At 45.6% G+C, this 20,300-nt stretch overlaps 1 protein-coding gene across 2 annotated transcripts in view; it reads left to right on the forward strand.

Moving 5' to 3' along the window:
• Window positions 1-20,300, forward strand: part of LOC138265200 (probable cation-transporting ATPase 13A4) — a 249,446-nt gene that overhangs the window by 210,452 nt on the left and 18,694 nt on the right. For both annotated transcript variants that reach the window (XR_011199310.1, XM_069212745.1), the window contains exons 24-27: window positions 2,565-2,674; window positions 11,130-11,226; window positions 12,988-13,060; window positions 15,978-16,149. Coding sequence is in view for 1 of the 2 variants with exons in the window: in XM_069212745.1 (XP_069068846.1) it covers window positions 2,565-2,674; window positions 11,130-11,226; window positions 12,988-13,060; window positions 15,978-16,149 (452 nt within the window). In the remaining variant the exon portion in view is untranslated. The remainder of the gene's footprint in view (window positions 1-2,564; window positions 2,675-11,129; window positions 11,227-12,987; window positions 13,061-15,977; window positions 16,150-20,300) is intronic.

Here is a 20,300-nt window from a genome sequence, read left to right on the forward strand (position 1 = left end):
AGAAGCACTTGAACAAGGGTTCAAGAAGTCTGAACATGGTGGTCATCTCAACACTGCAAAAGAGGGTCCCACGAAGCCGGACGTCAACTCAGGGAGTTGAGCAATGCAGGACAGAGTGCTGGGGACCTGGGCTTGGCTGTGCATGAAGGATTCTGTGGAAATGTGCACAGGAGCCCTATCAGCTTCAGTTCACGCAGTGAACAGGATTACTGTCTGAGAGGGGAGGCAAGGACTTACCTCCTCCAAATTTGGACAGTTAGACCACTGGACAGTCTGGGTCACTTGGGTCTACCACCTGTGTTCCAGGGGCCACGCTCGTAAGGATGAGAGAGGTCCCAGAGTACCGGTGACGCTGAAGTTTGGTGCCTGCTGGAGCAGGAGGAAGATTCCGTCGACCCACGGGAGATTTCCTCGTGGCTTCTAGTGCAGGATGAAGGCAGGCAGCCCCCAAAGCATGCACCACCAGGAAACAGTCAAGAAAGCCAGCAGGATTAGGCACTACAATGTCACTGGTAGTCTTCTTGCTACTTTGTTTGCAGTTTTGCAGGCGTCCTGGAGCAGTCAGCGGTCAATGCTTGGCAGAAGTCGAAGAGAGAGGTGCAGAGGAACTCTGCTGAATTCTTGCAAGTCGTTATCTGAGGAAAAGTCCACTGGAGAGACCCTAAATAGACCTCAGAGGAGGATTGGACACCTAGTCAGGTAAGCGCCTATCAGGAGGGGTCTCTGACGTCATCTGCTGCTGGCACTGGCCACTCAGAGGCCTCCAGAGTGCCCTCACACCTCTGGATTCAAGATGGCAGAAGTCTGGGACACACTGGAGGAGCTCTGGGCACCACCCCTGAAGTGGTGATGGACAGAGGAGTGGTCACTCCCCATTTCTTTGTCCAGCTTCACGCCAGAGCAGGGACCGGGGGTTTCTTGAAGCGGTGTAAACTGGCTTATGCAAGGAGGGCGCACCATCTGTGCCCTTCAAAGCATTTCCAGAGGTTGGGAGAGGCTACTCCTCCCCAGCCCTCAACACCTATTTCCAGAGGAAGAGGGTGTAACACCCTCTCTCAAAGGAAATTCTCTGTTCTGCCTTCCTGGGATTGGGCTGCCCAGACCCCAGGAGGGCAGAACACTGTCTGTGGGGTGACAGCAGCTGTAGCTGCAGAGAAAACCCCAGAGAGCTGGTTTGGCAGTACCTGGGGTCCATAGTGGGGCCCTGGGGATGCATGGGTTTGGCACCCCAATACCAGATTTGGCATTGGGAGACAATTCCATGATCTTAGACATCTTACATGGCCATATTCGGAGTTACCATTGTGAAGCTACATATAGGTATTAACCTATATGTAGTGCACGCGTGTAATGGCGTCCCCGCACTCACAAAGTCCGGGGAAATTGCCCTGAACTATTTGGGGGTACCTCTGCTAGTGCAAGGGTGCCCTCACACTTAGTAACTTTGCACTAAAAGCATATCTTGGGTTCCCTTTATTGGATATTTGTCATTTTTGGGAGATTTTGCTCAGTAATTATGTCTCTATTTCTATGGTTTGATTGTGGGATTTTCATGTGTTGTGTTTGGACTTTTTGACTGTTATGTTACTGTGAAGTACTTTACACATGTTCCCTAAGTTAACCTGTCTGCTTTGTGCTGTAGCTACCAGAGGAAAAGGTAATGTTAAAATTATCGAAACTGTGTTTTACAAGTTGATGGTCTTATTTCTTCCATTTGGCTCACATCCACCACGATTAATGGCCCACTTTCCTACATCTATTTATGTAGCATTTGAACTAAGTGTTCAAATTGTCCCACTAGGCCCTGGGGTGGCGAGGCTCACACTTGCTCATTGCTAGGATACCCTCCCAGGTGATGGAGCGCTCTACAAATCTGCGTAACATAGTCTCTCCTGCCTCATTACATGTTGAGACGGTTTTAATGCTGTACAGTGATGTCCTGACTAAAACTATCCGATTTCAAGCGTGCATGCAAGTGACGTAGACACGTACAGCGCCGAGACGCCCATGAGGCTTAGTTAGTGTTCTAGAAAACATTGTAAAAATATTAGTTTGTTCCCTCTCTGGAGTCCCATGACTTTGTTGTCCTGCGGAGCAGCACATCTTTCAATATTGTCAGGGGTGTAGGTAAAGCAGTAAGACTTTGTGGGGGTGAACTTCAGATTTTCCAACAATCAGGCTGACCTCTAATGTTTAAATACATTATATGACAAGCAGGGTGCAAGAGAGGGGCTAAAGGGCAGCAGAAAGGGAGGGGAATGCAGACTGGGAGGAGTACTAAGAGAGTAAACACAATATTTAGTAAAATAACCAATATTTTGTAGGACTTTAAAAACAGAGAGAGAGTGGATGTGTGTGCGTTTTTGTCTGTCTGTAAAAAGTCCTGGTGAAATCCCACTGACCTGTCACAATACCCAACTGTTTATCATTTATTGTTTATTTATTTATTGTTTATCATTTATTGAGGGGTAACACCCCAAAGACCCCCTGAAGCTACACCTCTGAATATTGTATTGTATTTTCTGTGTTTTTATGTTGTTAATAACAGCCAATGTCCCTTTTAGGCTTTAAAAATGGCGCACGCTGGGATCTCCCTGTCCGAGCAGGAGGCGTCGGTGGCCTCACCTTTCACCTCTTGCATCCCCAACATCCAGTGTGTGCCTCTGCTCATCAAGTGAGTACTTGTCTGTGTGATCCTGGCCCTGCTTTCCTTTGTCTTGGGAGAGTCTCGTTAATGTATCTGGTGTAAGCCAAAAGCATCTCAGAAGGTTACACTGTTGAGACATCCTTACTATCTGCAGTTCACCGGATAAACCCATGTTGGGGCTGACTCAGCCTTTCCACCTTATGAGGTCCATAAACCAGTGTCATGTAATTAGTTGTTGACACAATTCTCATGAAACTTTGGTGAATTGACTGATCTTTGCAGCACTGCAAAACTGTGTCAGCTCAACCGAGGCACATGCATTTGAGAAGAGGTCTCCTTTCTTCTCTGTGAAACATTCATGGTTCTGCCACAGGTCTTGTGGGTAGGAGGTTGTACCTGCCTCACACAGAGAGGGGGGGAGGAGGCCGTTGTGTCCAGACAGAGAAGACCTCTCAGCTGATGCTGGTGGGCGGCAGAAGGTGCCAGAGAAGAACAGGTTCTGTGCCAGGAGGTCAGCACTCCTGTCTGTTTCATCAAGCACTGGCCCAAGCACTCCTTTCACACATTTAATGTTGCTTCTTCAGGGCCACAACAATACCTTCCTGGCCGCGTTATAATGGGCGAGGAGTTGTAATGTTTCCTCTTGTTTTCCTTATAACAGTGAATGTAGAATGTAAAGCAGCAGTTTTCATCATGAACTGTTGATGAAATCTAACAAATTAGGGATCATCCTTGACTTTGTGTCAGGAGGTTGTCATGCTGTTATGTGTAAAACCTTACCCCCCTTTCAGAGATGTCACAACAGTACTCATCAGCAATTATTGACATTGGTGGTACTTATTAAGCGCATAAATGCCCGGAAACATCTTGGCGCTAGCTTCCGCTGGCTTTAGGCACCAGAAACGTTAGAGAGCAAATGAAAAAAGCCAGGACTTGAGCTGGTTCTTAAAATGGGAGAGACTCTGCTGGTTCTTCAGAGCCAAGGAAGTTTACTCCACAGTTTACAAGCAGAGAAGACAAAACTCCTTCCAGCCCAGGCCGCATTTGGGATTTGTAAGTGCTTTGGATGCAGCTGACCGCGAAGATCTTCTTGGTGAACACCAAGTAAATTTCCTCCACAAATACTCTGGTCCTATCCCATGAAGAGATTTATAAGCCATACAGAGGGCCTTAAAGGCCACTCGTTTCTAAACAGGGAGGCAGCGAACCCTCATGTGTGCATCTGGCTGTACTCAGATGTGAATGATTAAGTGTACATCTGGCTGTACTCGGACGTGAGCTATGAGTGTGCATTTGGCTGCACTCGGACATGAGCTATGAGTGTGCATCTGGCTGTACTCGGACGTGAGCTATGAGGGTGCATCTGGCTGTACTCGGACGTGAGCTATGAGTGTGCATCTGGCTGTACTCGGACGTGAGCTAAGGGTGTGCATCTGGCTGTAGTCGCACATGAGCTAAGAGGGTGCATCTGGCTGTATTCGAACGTGAGCTCCGAGTGTGCATCTGCTGTACTCGGACGTGAGCTATGAGTGTGCATTTGGCCGCACTCGGATGTGAGCTATGAGTGTGCATATGGCTGTACTCGGACGTGAGCTATGAGTGTGCATCTGGATGCACTCGGACGTGAGATATGAGTGTGCATCTGGCTGTTTTCGGACGTGAGCTATGAGTGTGCATCTGGCTGTACTCTGATGTGAGCTATGAGTGTGCATCTGGCTGTACTCGGACGTGAGCTATGAGTGTGCATCTGGCTGTACTCGGACGTGAGCTCTGAGTTTGCATCTGGCTGTACTCGGATCGAAGCTATGAGTGTGCATCTGGCTGTACTCGGATGTGAGCTATGAGTGTGCTTCTGGCTGTACTCGGACGTGTGCTATGAGTGTGCATCTGGCTGTACTCGGACGTGAGCTATGAGTGTGCATCTGGCTGTACTCGGACGTGAGCTCTGAGTTTGCATCTGGCTGTACTCGGATGTGAGCTATGAGTGTGCATCTGGCTGCACTCTGATGTTATGTTATGTTATGTTATTTTTATTTGTACCGCGCACAGCTGCCCCAGCAAAGGGGCGTCCCGGCGCTTTGAGAAGGTAAACACAACACAGCACTAAAAGCGGGCAAAAGAAGACAAAACACAACAGATAAGCTTAGACAAATAAAAAGGTCTTAATAGCCCGCCTAAACTGAAGGAGCTCATCAATGGCCCGGATTTGTGGAGGAAGAGAATTCCACCAACTCGCTGCCAGGACTCGAAAAGAGAGGCCCCCAATTCTGCTCAGCTTAAAGCGCGGAACCACTGCTAAGTTCTGGCCTAACGATCTAAGAGTGCGAGAGGGAACATAAGGAATCAGCAATTTCTCCATGATTTGCGGGGAAGTACCCTTTAAGATTTTAAATGCAAAACAGAGAACCTTAAATCTAATCCTCTGCTGCACAGGGAGCCAGTGGAGAGAGCGCAGAGTATTGGACACCGAACATCGCCTGGGGAGACCAGTCACCAGTCGGGCCGCAGCGTTTTGAACCCGCTGGAGCCGCCGAAATTCTGACTGGTTTATCCCCGCCTGTAGGGAGTTGGCATAGTCCAACCTAGACAGCACTGATGCTTGAACCACCAGCTGTCTTGTAGGTGCATCAAAGAATTTGAGGATAGGTCGAAGTCCTCTGATGATGCCATAGCAAGAAGCCGCCACCTTCTTGGTATGACAGATGAAACTCAGAGAAGAATCAAACCATACCCCCAAGTTTTTTATCTCTGCCGCTGGGAGGGGAGTCACACCCAACTCCGAAGGCCACCATTTATCATCCCACAAAACCACCTGTTTACCAACCACCATAATCTCCGTCTTTTTGGTGTTTAACTGGAGACAGTTGGATTTCATCCAGTTAGCCACTTCCCGCAGACCATCACAAAACCTGGGAGCCTCCAGGTCTGAGTCCCCACTCAGTGTGACCGCCAGCTGCGTATCATCTGCGTAGGATACCATGGTTAGGCCCCACCGCTTGACGACCGCAGCCAACGGTCTCACATACAGATTGAAAAGGGTGGGACTCAGTGAAGACCCCTGTGGGACTCCCTGGTCTAACGGGTAGAGTGACGACTTACCGGGCGGGATCGCCACCTGGAATGACCTATCCATAAGGAAGGAACGAAACCAGTGCAAGGCGGATCCAGAAACGCCCACCTCCTCAAGACGCCGAATCAGAATTCCGTGCGAGACCGTGTCGAAGGCGGCACTAAGATCTAATAACAACAGTGCCGCCGTCCGACCGGAATCCATCACGGAGCGCAGATGCTCGACCATCGAGAGGAGGGCCGTCTCCGTACTATGACCCGCGCGGAACCCGTTCTGGGTAGGATCAAGAATGTTAAACCTACCAAGGTGGTCTGTAAGAGTGGCATTCACATGGGCCTCTGCTATTTTCGTGGCCCAAGGAAGAAGGGAGATAGGGCGGTAGCTTTCAGGTTTAAGGGGGTCAAGGGTCGCCTTCTTCAGAATTGGCGTAACTACTGCCTGCTTCCATCTAACGGGAACCACTCCAGAAGAAAGAGACAGGTTGATCAAGGACAGTACCGGGGAGCGGCAAACCGGTGCCAGAGTCTTAAGTTGGGCGGGTTTCAACGGGTCAGCCGGAGAGCCAGACTTAATTTTGGCGCTGAGATAGTCAAACATCTCCAGAGATAAGGGGGGTAAGATGGAAAGACATTCCCCCGCACCTAAGGTGCGACCAACCTGCTCTAGCATCAGGGAACCCGTTGGGAAAGTGCGATAGATGGCTTGCACTTTTTCATGAAAGAAAGAGGCCAAACCCTCACAATGTGAATCCGAGCATATTTCCCCTGCAATTACTCTCTTCGCCATCAGGTCCTTTAATACTTTAAAAATAAGTTTCGATGGATTGGTAGAATTCTGAAACTGTTGAGCATAAAAGGAGGCACGAGTTTGACACACTGCCCTGTGATAAATCTTGATTTTAGCAAGATAACATATTTTCAGATCAGAGTCATATGACTTCCTCCATAATCTTTCGGCCTGTCTACAGACCCTCTTAAGAGATGCCAAGGAAGTGTCATACCAAGGGCTCGGCTCCTTCCGGTGACACTTAGACCAACACATAGGAATCAGAGAATCGAGGGCACCAGAAATCCACTCACAGAAGGAGTCGTATCCACAATCGACCTCAGTGAGCGGACCTAAAGGAGCCTTCTCGAGCTGATGATAAAAATCCTCCAGACTTAATTTGTTCCAGTGTCGTTTAAGAACAAATCTATCCTGAGATACAAAAGGAGAGTCAGACAGAGAGCATGCCATTTTCACCAGCATGTGGTCTGTCCAGACCAACTGAGAGGAACCAAGAACTCTGAGACCTTCTAAATTTGTGAAGAACGGGTCAAGAATATGACCACCTTTATGTGTGGGGAAGGTAATCATCTGCGAGAGCTGTAAAGCCTCAAGATCCGCCAAAAAGCTCCTAATAGTAGGTAAGGAAGGACAGTCCAAATGGAGATTAAGATCTCCCACAATATTAAAATTTGCGCATCCTAGTGCCTCTATGCTAATATACTCAGGAAGAGTAGCCCTAAAAACAGAATCACAGCCCGGAGGCCGGTAAATTAATAACCCAGAGAAGGTAAACTGATGACTAAACGCTATTTTAAATAGGGCACCCTCACACCCCAAAAGTTCAGCGGCTTTCCACTGACAGGGATAACACCGTTTGGTGACCATCGCAATACCTCCACCTCTAGTCGTACGATTTAAAGTAAAAATAGCATATTCTGGGGGAAAAGCTAAGTTAGTTATCGAGGAGTCAGAGTCCTGGAGCCACGTTTCCGTCAGAAAAAGCACATCCGGCGAACCATCAGCAAGAAGGTCGTAAATCTCCTGATAGTGCTTTACCACAGATCTGACGTTTAAGCTCCAGATACTCAAGTCCCGTTGTCCTATCCTCTTTACAGCAGGCCCTAAGGAGCGTATAAGGGAGGGGGGTTCCAATGACCATACACCGCACCTACAGTGATATGGGCCACACAACGGGCCTACAGGCGAACACTCGCAACGTGTACATTGACCCCGAAGGGCCAGTAAATCGGACCTACTATAGGTTCTCAAACGAACAGTCATGATTACCAGGTCCAGAGTTCTGCCACGAGCCGCGCTTCCTTAGTGCGGACGGGCGCAGACGGGCACGACTCTGGCACGACTCTGGCACAGCGAAGGCACGCCCGCTGCGCGTATCCGCTGCGCGTTGGGGGGAGCTTTAAATAGGCGTCCCTCCACTCAGCCGGAGCGCTAGACCGCTCGTCAGCAACCCCACCCAGAGTGACCACCACTCCAAGATGGCGCCCAAAGTGACCACCACTCCAAGATGGCGCCCAAAGTGACCACCACTCCAAGATGGCGCCCAAAGTGACCACCACTCCAAGATGGCGCCCAAAATCAATACCCCAGAGACCGGACCCGCCAAACAGCGGTGGGAGAACCGATTAGAGTGCAGGTAAGGGGGTTACAATAAGTCCTATAAAATCAGGGCAATAAACAACTAAAAAAGAACATAAATAAATAGTTATAAAGGTAGCTTTTAAAATAATATCGCAGTATAGAGGCGCATAACGCGATGCAAAGCGCGAGTACCTTCTCAGGGCAGGGATGTGTGGTATGAGTGTGCTTCTGGCTGTACTCGGACGTGTGCTATGAGTGTGTATCTGGCTGTATTCGGACGTGAGCTATGAGTGTGCATCTGGCTGTATTCGGACGTGAGGTATGAGGGTGCATCTGGCTGTACTCAGACGTGAGCTATGAGTGTGCATCTGGCTGTATTCGGACGTGAGGTATGAGTGTGTATCTGCTGTACGCGGACGTGGGCTATGATCGTGCATCTGCTGTACTTGGATGTGAGCTATGAATGTGCATCTGGCTGCACTCTGATGTGTGGTTTGAGTGTGCATCTGGCTGTGCTCGGACGTGAGCTATGAGTGTGCATCTGGCTGTACTCGGACGTGAGCTCTGAGTTTGCATCTGGCTGTACTCGGATGTGAGCTATGAGTGTGCATCTGGCTGCACTCTGATGTGTGGTATGAGTGTGCTTCTGGCTGTACTCGGACGTGTGCTATGAGTGTGCATCTGGGTGTACACCATGATGTGTGCTATTACTGTGCATCACAATGTACTCACTGAAGTTAACTGGGAGTATTTATTGAGATGAGGCCTTTCTATTTCTCAGTTGAAACTTATAAACACTGATAAATCAATAAATGTCCACTGCAGCCCTTCCTTTTGTAAACTGACAACAGGTCCACCTGCACAGACTCTAGATACTATCTAAAGAAAAGAGGGTGCGAAAAGAGCCTGTGTTTCGTTTCTCTGTGAAGCGTCTGGGTCTCCTTGTGCTCCGGTGTTTTGAAAGGGGTAAAAACATTCTTTCATTTTCTTTTCCTTTCTCCAGTTCTCTGGTTCATGCGTGGTGACATCATCGAGCATGTTTTCAGATTTATCTAATTGTTTTGTTTTACATTGTAGAGAAAGTGGAAAAAATAGAATCGTATTTGGTCTTTTCAACAATACTTTTGTTTTAATCTGTAACCACCTGGAAACATGTCCAAGAGCCCCTGCTTTCAAGTAACCAGGAATAAGGGTAGATTGTAAAGACACTATGCTCTTCAGTTAATTAGTGCCACTCAGAACCCTACTCGTCTGGACTGGCAAATAGTTCTATATGCAGCTTTCAATACCTTGAATCTTGCAAGAACTTTAAGTTCTGATCTTCTGCTCAATGACGAAGGTCTGGAAGATACTTAAAATTAGCCAAAATGTCTTGGTCTAAACAACTTTGCCTGAAACTTTTGTCCACCAAAGGTTCTGCATCTGCTCCTCTCAGATTATGTACATAATGTACAACCCATGTGGTGTCCTCTTTAAGAACGACTGAGTGCAGAGCTCCATTCAGTTGATTTGTAGATTTGTATCTTCAGGAAGCTTTACTCCAGTTAAAAACTCCCCCTCTCTCCCCAACCCAACCACATGCATCTGACTCCAGGACAAAATCTGGAGAAAACCTGAATGTGTGTGATCCCTTCCGGGCCTCCTTGTAATCCAGCCACCATCCCATTTCCAGCTTTGGTTCTTCAGCAACCAGAAGTGGCAGATCATAAGATGACCCTTTACAGAAAGGGTTTTCTTCCACCACTGCAGGGCTCTGAAGTGGATCAACCTAGGACCATCGCTGCGTGGAAGAAGCTAAGAATCCCAGGATCTTTGTGAGATTATGAAGAATTTTGCTCTGTAAAGAGACGGACGTCTTCAGCTCATGTCTCTAATAGATCACAAACTCCAGATCTTGCTGTGCTTCAGGCTGCAACAATTGAAGGTACCCAGCTGTGAGAAGCGTTTGTTGTAGGTAGATGAGTGTAAGAATGACCTTTACCCTCAGTGTTGGAGCAACCAGTTTGAAAATGTTTTAAAACGCCAGAGAGATCTATGAGGCTTAAAACACATCTGCTAAATTCAATCAGTTCAATAAACCGAAGAGCGAAGATAGGTCCTCTACGCTGAATATCTTTCAAAACTACCCAAATTAACCAATCCCTTTAAACAAGGACATCTTAGAGAAGATTTGAGATGATTTTAGAAGATGAATTGAGTTCACTGATTCCCTTTAAACTGAGAAAAGTGAATCCTTTGTTTGTGTGAAGCTGTTCAAGTGTAAACCAGGTTTGAGAGCCCTGTGGGACCTCTGATCCTGCAGGGTGCACTCTCCGGTTTGCTTGTCCTCCTGTGAGCAGTGAAGGTGATGGAGACGGCGGCCTTGAAAAGGAACCCTCAGTGATCACTTTAAAGATTCCTGTGCAGTCTGCTAAATTCAAGGATCTTTGATGACTCTTGTCCAATTTCCGGAAATGAGACAACTCCTCTGTGCACACTCGTGATTTGTAGTGAAAATATAGTGGTCAAAAGGTTATAGTACACAGAGGCATACTCCCAGCTTAGGAATGATCTACTAAGAAGTGTTTTATGTTTGAAAAATGTTTTTTTTTATTTTTAAACTATGCATACATTTGAACTTGAGTTGCAACTGCTGGTTTGGTGTTGGGTCTTGAGGTCTTACAATAGGTTTATTGCAGTCACAGGGATAGGGCTAACTTTCACATCTTTTGCAGTTAGATTTGAGTAAATTCATTTTGAGACATGTAAATTACAAAATATGGTGGAGAGAAATATTGCCTGACGTAAATATCAATGTCTAAATATTGTTTTCAAAATATCATTCCTTTGGGTGTAAACTTTCTGTAATTAACTCCAAATAGGTACCATTTTTCTAAATGAGATTTAGGACACATTGTTTGTTCGCCGACATTCTGACCATAAGGTCCTGGTCTGTAACCAAAGCACAACCTCTATGCCCTGGCATTGCAGTTTCAAATTGTCGTGCACTGTGTTTCATGATCTCTTGCTGCGGCAGCCTCCACCCACCGCCTTGTCTCGTTCCAGGGAAGGCCGCGCGGCGCTGGTCACCTCCTTCTGTGTCTTCAAGTACATGGCCCTCTACAGCATGATCCAGTACCTTGCCATCCTGCTGCTCTACTGGGTAAGGTGGACTGAACATGACTCTCTTCAGTTTCTGACCTGATGATCTGTCATTGTGGTTTAGAAATAAAAATTGTGAACAGCTCCCAAGAGCGCCTGTTCAAATGATTTTGCTGTGAGCCAAATTCATCCGTGTGGGGCATCCTGCCAAGGGAATGTCAGGGGGATGTGGGGGAGGGGATTGATAAATTGTAGAGTTATAAAAAGACAATCTCTCAAAACACAGTGGCAACATTAGAGACCTGTAAAGTCAAGTAAGAACGAGTGACAACTCCTGGAATATTCACTGCAACATGTTGGTACAAAGGGAGCGTAGTACTGAAATTCATCTTTCGAAGCCCTCTCATCTTAGACCCTTTCTTAAAACTTTGCATGCGAGACAAATAGCCCATAAAAAAGTTTTTGACACTTTTTTCTTCCTAATACATTTTAGCAGGCTAATCCTCTCTGGAAAAAAATGATTTGCAATTTTTCTCTGGACACAGTGTGCTTCATGCACGACTTGGAACTGTGGAATCCTTGAGGAGAACTCGGGATCCAACCTTGTTATGCAATGCCCTCGATGGACAGTCCATCCGAGCAATAGCAAACCAGGAAAAACACCTTAAAACCAATGAGTGTAGAGGACTGCCCCAAAGCCTGGTCTCTCTACCTCTCTCTGTTTGACTTTTTGAAGGATTGATGACAGGGGAACACAAGAGCTTTCAAACATTTAGTGCTCTCTCTAGCCAGACCTAAAGGAGACAATGATGGGAATAAAGTGCTCTGTGAGTGGCCATCTGTCTGATCCAAACCAGCCAAGTTAACCCAAAGTGCACCACGGGTTCTGGGAAGGTTCTGGTAATAGTCACACAGTAGAGTGCCAGACCATGGGATCACCAGGCTCAGGGGGTCTCATACAGGTGAACCAGGTTAGAACTTTGAAATGCAATACTGTTGAAGGCTTGGAGAAGATGAGGACGGCTGGGCAAAATCAGCAAATGTGGCTTTTCCCAACATTGTGGAAACAATTGTATTTGGGATTCCAGCAAACAGGCTTTGTGTGGAGAAAATAATGACTTGTTTTTTTGTGGAAAAGTGATAAGAATCTCTTTGGCATGGACGTTAATGAACTTGATAAACTATGATACTTTATAAAGTTGTGAAGGTCGTTAATTTTCAAAACAATTTGATGAAAGTATAATTTCTAGGGCTGGGCATAACTGGTGTAATTCTCTCTATCGTAATTACTGCAAAATTAGTTGTAGATTTGTGTAATTGAGTGAGAGGAGGTGTGATCTAGGATTTAGCTACTTTCTTTGTGCAAAGTGCACCCTAGTGTCCCAAATGGCCCAGAGGATGAATTTTGCGCTAATAAAATAGCCCTAAATGCTACACGGCAGAAACGCGTCAGCCGGCAGGAACTTTCTCTGGTTTAGTTCTCTGTTCCAGTGATCTTGTGATAGGGTTTGTCCCACAAATAACTCTTATTTACTCGAGCTGGTGTAATTCCGTAATGTTGCATCACAGGACTAATGTGTATTCTCTGAAATTACTCCAATTACTGTGGCATAATCCAAATTTCGCCCAGGCCTAATCATTTCACAGACGACAAAGGCAAGGGCATTAAGGGTAAGACGGTACATCGTGGGACGACTGGGGCTCTTAGGAACACTCTAACCGAGTGTGGAGTAGAACAACCAGTGTTGCCGGAAGTGATGCTCCTATCTGCACACTCTGATTATGAAAAATACTAAAACCTCTTTGCTGTCCCTTGTTCCAGCAATTGAATTCCTTTGGGAATTACCAGTTCCTCTTCCAAGATCTGGCCATCACCACTCTCATCGGCATAACAAGTAAGTCCTCTTACAGACTCTCTTACTAATCCACTGCATGCGGTACTCATGGGTTCTTCAAAGCTTTGAGTGGAAGACCTTTGGTGTCACCAATCTTCAAGTCTTCCAGCACATCACATACTGGAGTCCAGCTAAAGTTGGCCAATGGAGAGCGGGCGTCCCGCTGCCGCAGTCTGTTTACTTCTTTCCCTCACCATGGAGGTTAGAGGACCTTAAACACAATATTCAGGTAGCATTATTGCTGTAGTATTTTTCAGATGGATCAATGTCTCTCAAACCTTCTAACCCTCCAGAAAGAAATCCTGACTGAAGTGGACATTTTGATAAATATCACAGAGAACGCGGTAGGTGCCGCCGACACACATTCTCACTGCCAACTTTGCATTCAACTGGGAGATGCCCACTGCTCAAGGGTACATAATTAATATAACACATCCTTTGGTTTGTTTGCCAAAGACACTCTATCAGATTGCACAACATATGAGAAACAAAAACATTAAACTGTGGGAATTCTAACCCTTGTTTTCATTAAATTCTTTGTAAAACTTTGAAAGTTCATCAATCGTGTGAAGCTTTTTCCGATGGTGCCAGAAAATTCCTGCAAAAATACGTTTTATTGGGGAGACAAAACTTGTACCTTTACAATTTGCTGATATTTTTTCAACCACAAGTTTTTATGTACATTTTGCAAGAGCTTATTCCCTGAACCATCATAACAAACAACCAACATAAGACTGATATTAAAAGACTTTCTAATACTTTTTTTGCTCCCAATCCGGTCCTGGCTGTTTAACCAGGTGAACACCTGGTTGAGCACATACAGGAAGTAAAGATGAAACTCCTTCTTTAGAGGTTTCTCATTTAGTCATTAAACAATAACGCATGTGTACCAGCAAAAATATTGCCTTTATCAAAATCTTCCTCAGTGACTGATGTTACACACCACAGTGCTTGTGGGTTCAGAGTTTATGAAATGTTCTTGCTAAAAGCACATCCTTCACAAGTTAATGCTTAAAGTATGTTTTAAGTGAGCCTTGAACTCCTCTATTCTCCATCTTCTCTTCATTTCCTTCCCTCCTGTCTTCTACAGGGTGCATCACAAGATAGTCTTTGGGTTCTGCCTGACCGCCCTTTTTGCCATGTTCTCCATCTGCCTCTCTCTTACCTCCTCGGTATCTTCGCCTGCCTCCTTCATGTTCTTTGCATCCTTTCGTCTGTCCCGTCTGCAGGTGGGTCTCTGTTTCTGGTTTCTGTCTGGTCTTTTGCTGGTTGTTCTGTGATGTCTTTCTCTCCTGAGAGATAATTGGCAGTTGTATCACTGTGAGTGACGCAGACTCCTGGAATGAGTGTGTCCTGGTGGAGCATCTGTTGATGGCACCCATTGAGGCTACAGGTGGTTGATGCGAGCTGTGGTATGTCGTGGGGTCTGCAGATATTTTTGTAACAACAATCGTTCTCTCAGGATAAGTTTTGAGTCTAAACGTATAAAGCATAAATATTAAATATATAGATGCATTATACATTTAGTAGAGGACTTCACAGCGTTTTTAATTGCTGTCCAAGGTAGAAAAAAAATCAAAGGTAGTAAAACAGTCAATATAGATTATAGTTGCTCCTGAAAAGGGTACAGTGTAAATGATTGGTGAGAAAGGTGAAATCAGTGTGCGCTGGTGAAAAATTGCATAAAATATTCCAAAACACACTGTTGACCAAATAAATATAATGTTTTCAACATTGGGACTCAAGAATTGGACTCACAGAGTGACACGTTGACATTTCAACCCATCAAGTAATTTTTTGTGGGGTCTTCATCAGAAGCAATCTATAAAAAATTATAATTCTGATACCCATCATAAAGCATGTATATATTTCAAATTAATGTATGACAAAAAGGTCCAAAACCCAGCCTTTCCTACCGAATGTGCAGAAAACATGTATTAAGGATCTATGGGGGTCATTCTGACCCTGGCGGTCCATGACTGTCATGGCGGAGGGCGGCGGAAGCACCGCCAACAGGCTGGCGGTGCTTCCTGGGCGATTCTGACAGCGGCGGTAAAGCCGCGGTCAGAAAAGGGGAGCCGGCGGTTTCCCGCTGGCCCAGGGTATCCACCTTGGGCATTCCGACCGCCTTCCCGCCTTCCCGCCATCCCGCCAGCCTGTTTCTGGCGGTGTCCACCGCCAGAACCAGGATGGCGGGAACGGGTGCCGTGGGGCCCCTGGGGGCCCCTGTACCGCCCATGCCACTGGCATGGGCAGTGCAGGGGCCCCCTAACAGGCCCCCACAAAGATTTTCACTGTCTGCTTTGCAGACAGTGAAAATCGCGACGGGTGCCACTGCACCCGTCGCACCCCTGCAACTCCGCCGGCTCCATTCCGAGCCGGCTTCATTGTTGAAGGGGCTTTCCCGCTGGGCCGGCCGGCGGTCTTCTGGCGGCCGCCCGCCGGCCCCACGGGAAAGCCAGAATGGCCGCCGCGGTCTTTTGACTGCGGAGCGGTCTTTCGGTGGGAACCGCTTGGCGGGCGGTGACCGCCGACCACCGCGGTCAGAATGACCGCCTATGCCTTTAAACCGTGGACAATCATGCCCCTAGATATGTAAACCTAGGTTGGAAATCAATAGACAACAGTCAATTTAGCTTGTGCTGGAAGTCTGAGTATGCACCTTCTGGTCCAGAAACATAACCATCTCTACAGTGTGTAACTGCCTGGGACACAGTGTTGAGTGCACTTTCCAACAGCTGAAGTGTGGGCTGAGCCTCTAGCAAGGAGGGGCCGCATGGAGGTGTCCTCCTGTATCACCCCTTCAACATAAAATATTTTGAGACATTTTGAATGGTGGAAAATCTATATTGCTGGAGCGGAGGAGAGCTGTGGAAGGCCCAGCATTTGAACATTCACAAATGCTTCTTTCTTTTAGTGAGTTTAAACCACGCCTACCCCAAGCTCGCCAACTACCGACCACCAGCACAGCTCATCTCACCTCCTCTGCTGCTCTCGGTCATCCTCAACGTCCTCTTCAGCCTCATCATGCAGGTCTGCGGCTTCCTCATTGTCCAGGAGCAGATCTGGCACAGCAACAACATCTTCAGGTACCTGTGACTTCTCTCGGCTGCACCGGGTGCTCCGATTGTTTTTACCCATCTACTTTTATTTACCAATTTGGGAAACAGCATTGAAACCAAGGCCCATATTTATTCAAAAGTGATGCAGCACAATGCAAGATTCCTTGCTGCACTGCGCAGAGGGGGCAGGAATGCGTCATATGTACCAGACATGAAGCATTCCTGCTCTCTGTGTGCTGGTGCACTGTGTGCTGCGTAGTGCCATTGCAGGCTTCCTTGCGTCATGTTACAAGGGATTGGATGCAGGATTGTTTTTGTGCAGGAAGGGATACCTTCCTGCGAAAAAAAACAGCCCTTAAAGGCATATTCCTCTTTGTAAGTCTGCCTCAGAATGCAGTACAAACAGGAAACAACGATGAGAAATTGTTATTTCACCTCATTGCGCTTCTTCCGGAAAGGTGTACAACTTCGATGCATTCCCAGGTTTATCAATCTTGCTAAATCTGGGATTGTGCCAAAATCCATGGGTGGATGCGTGGGAACACTCACGCTCACCAATGGAATACCTTTGCGGCACAGAGGAACGCAAGGCATGACTTGCGCTGCCTTGCGTTACTCCAGATTTACCTAGCAACGCAGGGCTATGCAAAGTGGCCAAGTGTGGCTTGGTAAATCTGATGTAAAGATTGCATTGGCCTAGCATCACCTTGTTTGATGCAAGGGCATCACAATCCTATGAAAACTCTGGGCCTAAATGTTCAATATTGTCTTGATAAACTAATGGAAACTGTTTTGCATTTGCAAATATAATTACAGAGGTACACCAGTCTCCTTTTTGCTTAAAAAATAATAATTCTGATTTGAAATTTCAAAGAGATTTGTTTCACACATTGTTTAGTGACTAATTTTTTGTGTTCTGTCAGTTGTGTTCACTTTCTGTGGTAGAAACTCTTTTTCATGATTTTCTTTTTTTATTTAAAATATTGATTTTCAATAAAATGTAATTCAGAAAACAGGAGGGTTAGAGGCAAAAAGTTGAAGGGGAAGACCATAACAAGGGTGTCAATTAGATGACATCCATAGGCTGCTCAAATGTGTGTGCATCAACCCCCACATGACAGACTTGTACCCCCTCTTCCACTCTTAGTGGTGGGAAGCAGAACTCATACACCAGGTGAAGACAACAGTTCCAGAATTTGTTTCCATAGTCCATGATCACAAAATGACCCAGAGTGACATCTTGCAGCAGGATATGACTTGCTGCAAGGTTCCCAGCTCCTCTATGCTGCACAGGCAGTCCATGCTGAGCAGATGGTCTGAGCACCTTCTGAATAGTTTTCCAGGGTCTGTTGTGTTCCCGGGGTTTCTTTATAGTCTTTCTGCCTCTAAATATTCTTGCAGCTTTCAGAGTCTGGGAGATCCTCCTGCTTATCTTGTTATGTACTCTGTTATGTGCATAGATGGGACTTTACTGTGGCAGTCACTTGTCAGACATCCTTTTGATCTTGAAATAAAGAATGTTTACCTCCTTCTCCAGGTGTAATGATGAAGGACATTTGCATTTCCTAAGTCCTTAGACCAGGACATGTGTTGTCTCCTATGGAGACAGCTCCATCACTTGGAGACCAGAGATTTACACCTCTTGCCCTGTCCAGGCTTAGTTCAGATGTGTGGGGTTTCCACAGTGGTGGAGCCCAAAACTTGAACTTCTGCTGCTTAGGGTGGGGCCCATCTGGATGGAGCACCTGAGGGGCCCTTAAGAGTACAGTAAGCAGAGTCTGAGGGGCCAACAGTGTCCTGATCACCAGCCACTGCTATTGCTTTTGTTTCCTTGTAGTGTGTGGATGTAAGAAGGTTTGACCTCACATGCAGCATCTGCTGGAATCCAGATTTTCTTTCTAGTTTCTCCTCTCTATTGCAGTTTGCGCATCACTAGTGCGTTAATGGTCTGGTTTCATGGCCCCCACCCCCCACTAGAAGAGAGGGCTCCAAAAATGGCGCTGTCAGCTCAGCGGACAACACAGTCAGTCAGAGTCTGACTATATTCATATGAGACTTGAGCTTCTCCCTCTGTGGACTCAGAGTAAGTGCAAGTCATCGTAAGATATATTATCCAACAAATAGTTGATCTTCCGATATGTCTTCTCACTGTTAAACAACCATCTCATTTTCACCAGCGTCCTCCCAAGGCAATCAGTGGAAAAGCTTCTAAGTGAGACACACTTTTTAAATTGCATCGAATTATTGTCATGTCCCTCCGTAAACAGAAGTACGAAGTTAATTGTCATTGATTTAAATCAACACTCCATATTCCTGACAGAGACTTGGGTAAATGAATGCCCTGCTCTGGACACCGCAGGAGCTTTCCATGCCGGCTTTTTTATGGTCAGGCTTGATAGTGCAGCAGTCACCAGACAATTATATGAGCATCACTAGATAGGGGTTTTGGCTCCACCCACATGTTGGGAGATGGGAGTACATGTTTTCAATGGGTGGAAGTTGTTTGCATTCACTAAAACAGTGATTGCCCTCCACACAGCTGTGACCATTTTGCTGATTTATCCAGCTGCCTAAGCTTGAACTTTCAGAGACACCCACATGCCACCGGCATGCTAATGAAGTGTCTTAGATAGCTAGATAATTTAGTTTGTTTTTTCTGGCATGAACCTATATGGATTTTTAGGTCTGGCTTGACAGTACAACTACGACCTGACCTTTTAACCTACACCAGTACTATTCTACAGATCTTTACTTCCACACAAATGTATATCTATTCTCATGCTATTTGCTTGTAAAACCTAGCTTTTTACCAATGTCTAATATTCTCTCGCTTTCAGCTTCCACTCTATGATCAGACTTCTATATCTTCTCTATGTAAGTTCAAACAGGTAGGGGTAATAATCCTGGGAACTGTGTTGGCTAATACCAGGGCTCGAAAAATACACTTGACCACTCACATTGGCGAGTCTTATTTGATCAAGTCAAGCTATTTTTAATACTTCCTCGACCCTTTTGGCAAGTTGACACTAAACAGGTGTTCTGTTCAGTTGAAAGGTGGAGGGGCAATAAAAGATGCCTTTAAATCTTGTTCTTCTATCACACTTGCTCTGTGTTCAGACAGAGGTCAAAAGTCAGTTTTTCTTACAATTAATTTTCCCTCTGACTGCAGAGTTCCAGGACTTTGTAAGGGAAACTGTGTGACCTGCTGCTTGGACTGTAAAATAAAAGGATATATGGTGTTAGTCATTTAATTGTTGTGTGTTAGGAAAAACCTAAGTCAACTGTGTAAACATTTCAAAATATATTTCAGTAGTTGTGAAAGCCCTTTTTTAATATTTGTGTGATGAAAAAAAATATTTTAATAGGATGAAAATAAATCAGAATACTTGTGTTGATGTGCAAAGGATATGTTTTCTGAAACTCAATTAATACACTATATAGTTTTGTCAGTAAAGCTGCAAGTTAGTGGGGAGGGTTTTAGATGTTTCTTGGAAAGTTACTGTGTGTAGATGACAATATATTACCACATCATGCTTTAGTAATATATTTATTAAAATTGAGTGTTTAAAGAAAGTGAGAAACACTCCTGCCCTGACAGCAATGTTGTTAGTAAACTTAAAGAAATCCCAGGTTTTGTGGGCTAGGCGTCATGGGTATGTGGGCAAGATTATTGTGATGCATGTAGCAAACATTAGTCTACTTAATCAAACAAAGGAGGTTTTTTTGTACTGCAGAAATGCTGAGCTCACGTATTTGAAGGTGCAGTCATGTGTGAGAATTAAGAAAAAGGCGACTCTGTAAACTATTTGCCCAGGATCACACAATATGAGACCAGTTTATGGGTCAAGTACATTACAGTTAGGTCGAGTAGATTATTTAAGTTACTCAACCTGCAGGTCTAATAACATTTTTATGACTTCTGAATACACATTGATCTATAGAGACTAACCTAAAAGTGGGCTACCCCCCTAAAAACCCACAGAGTATGTCCAAGTTAAATGCAGTTATAGGTTAGTCGATTTTCAAGATCTAAAGTTTATTAAGAAGTGTTTCAGTCAACCATAGAATATATTTCATTTAATAATTTTCAATTTAAGATTGAGATATTGGCCAGATCTAAGGATTCTGTAGAGACAAATAACTCGACAGGTCCACCCTATGGCATGAGCAGATGATCT

Source organism: Pleurodeles waltl, chromosome 11 (assembly GCF_031143425.1).
Source record: "Pleurodeles waltl isolate 20211129_DDA chromosome 11, aPleWal1.hap1.20221129, whole genome shotgun sequence".
Taxonomy (NCBI): Eukaryota; Metazoa; Chordata; class Amphibia; order Caudata; family Salamandridae; genus Pleurodeles; species Pleurodeles waltl.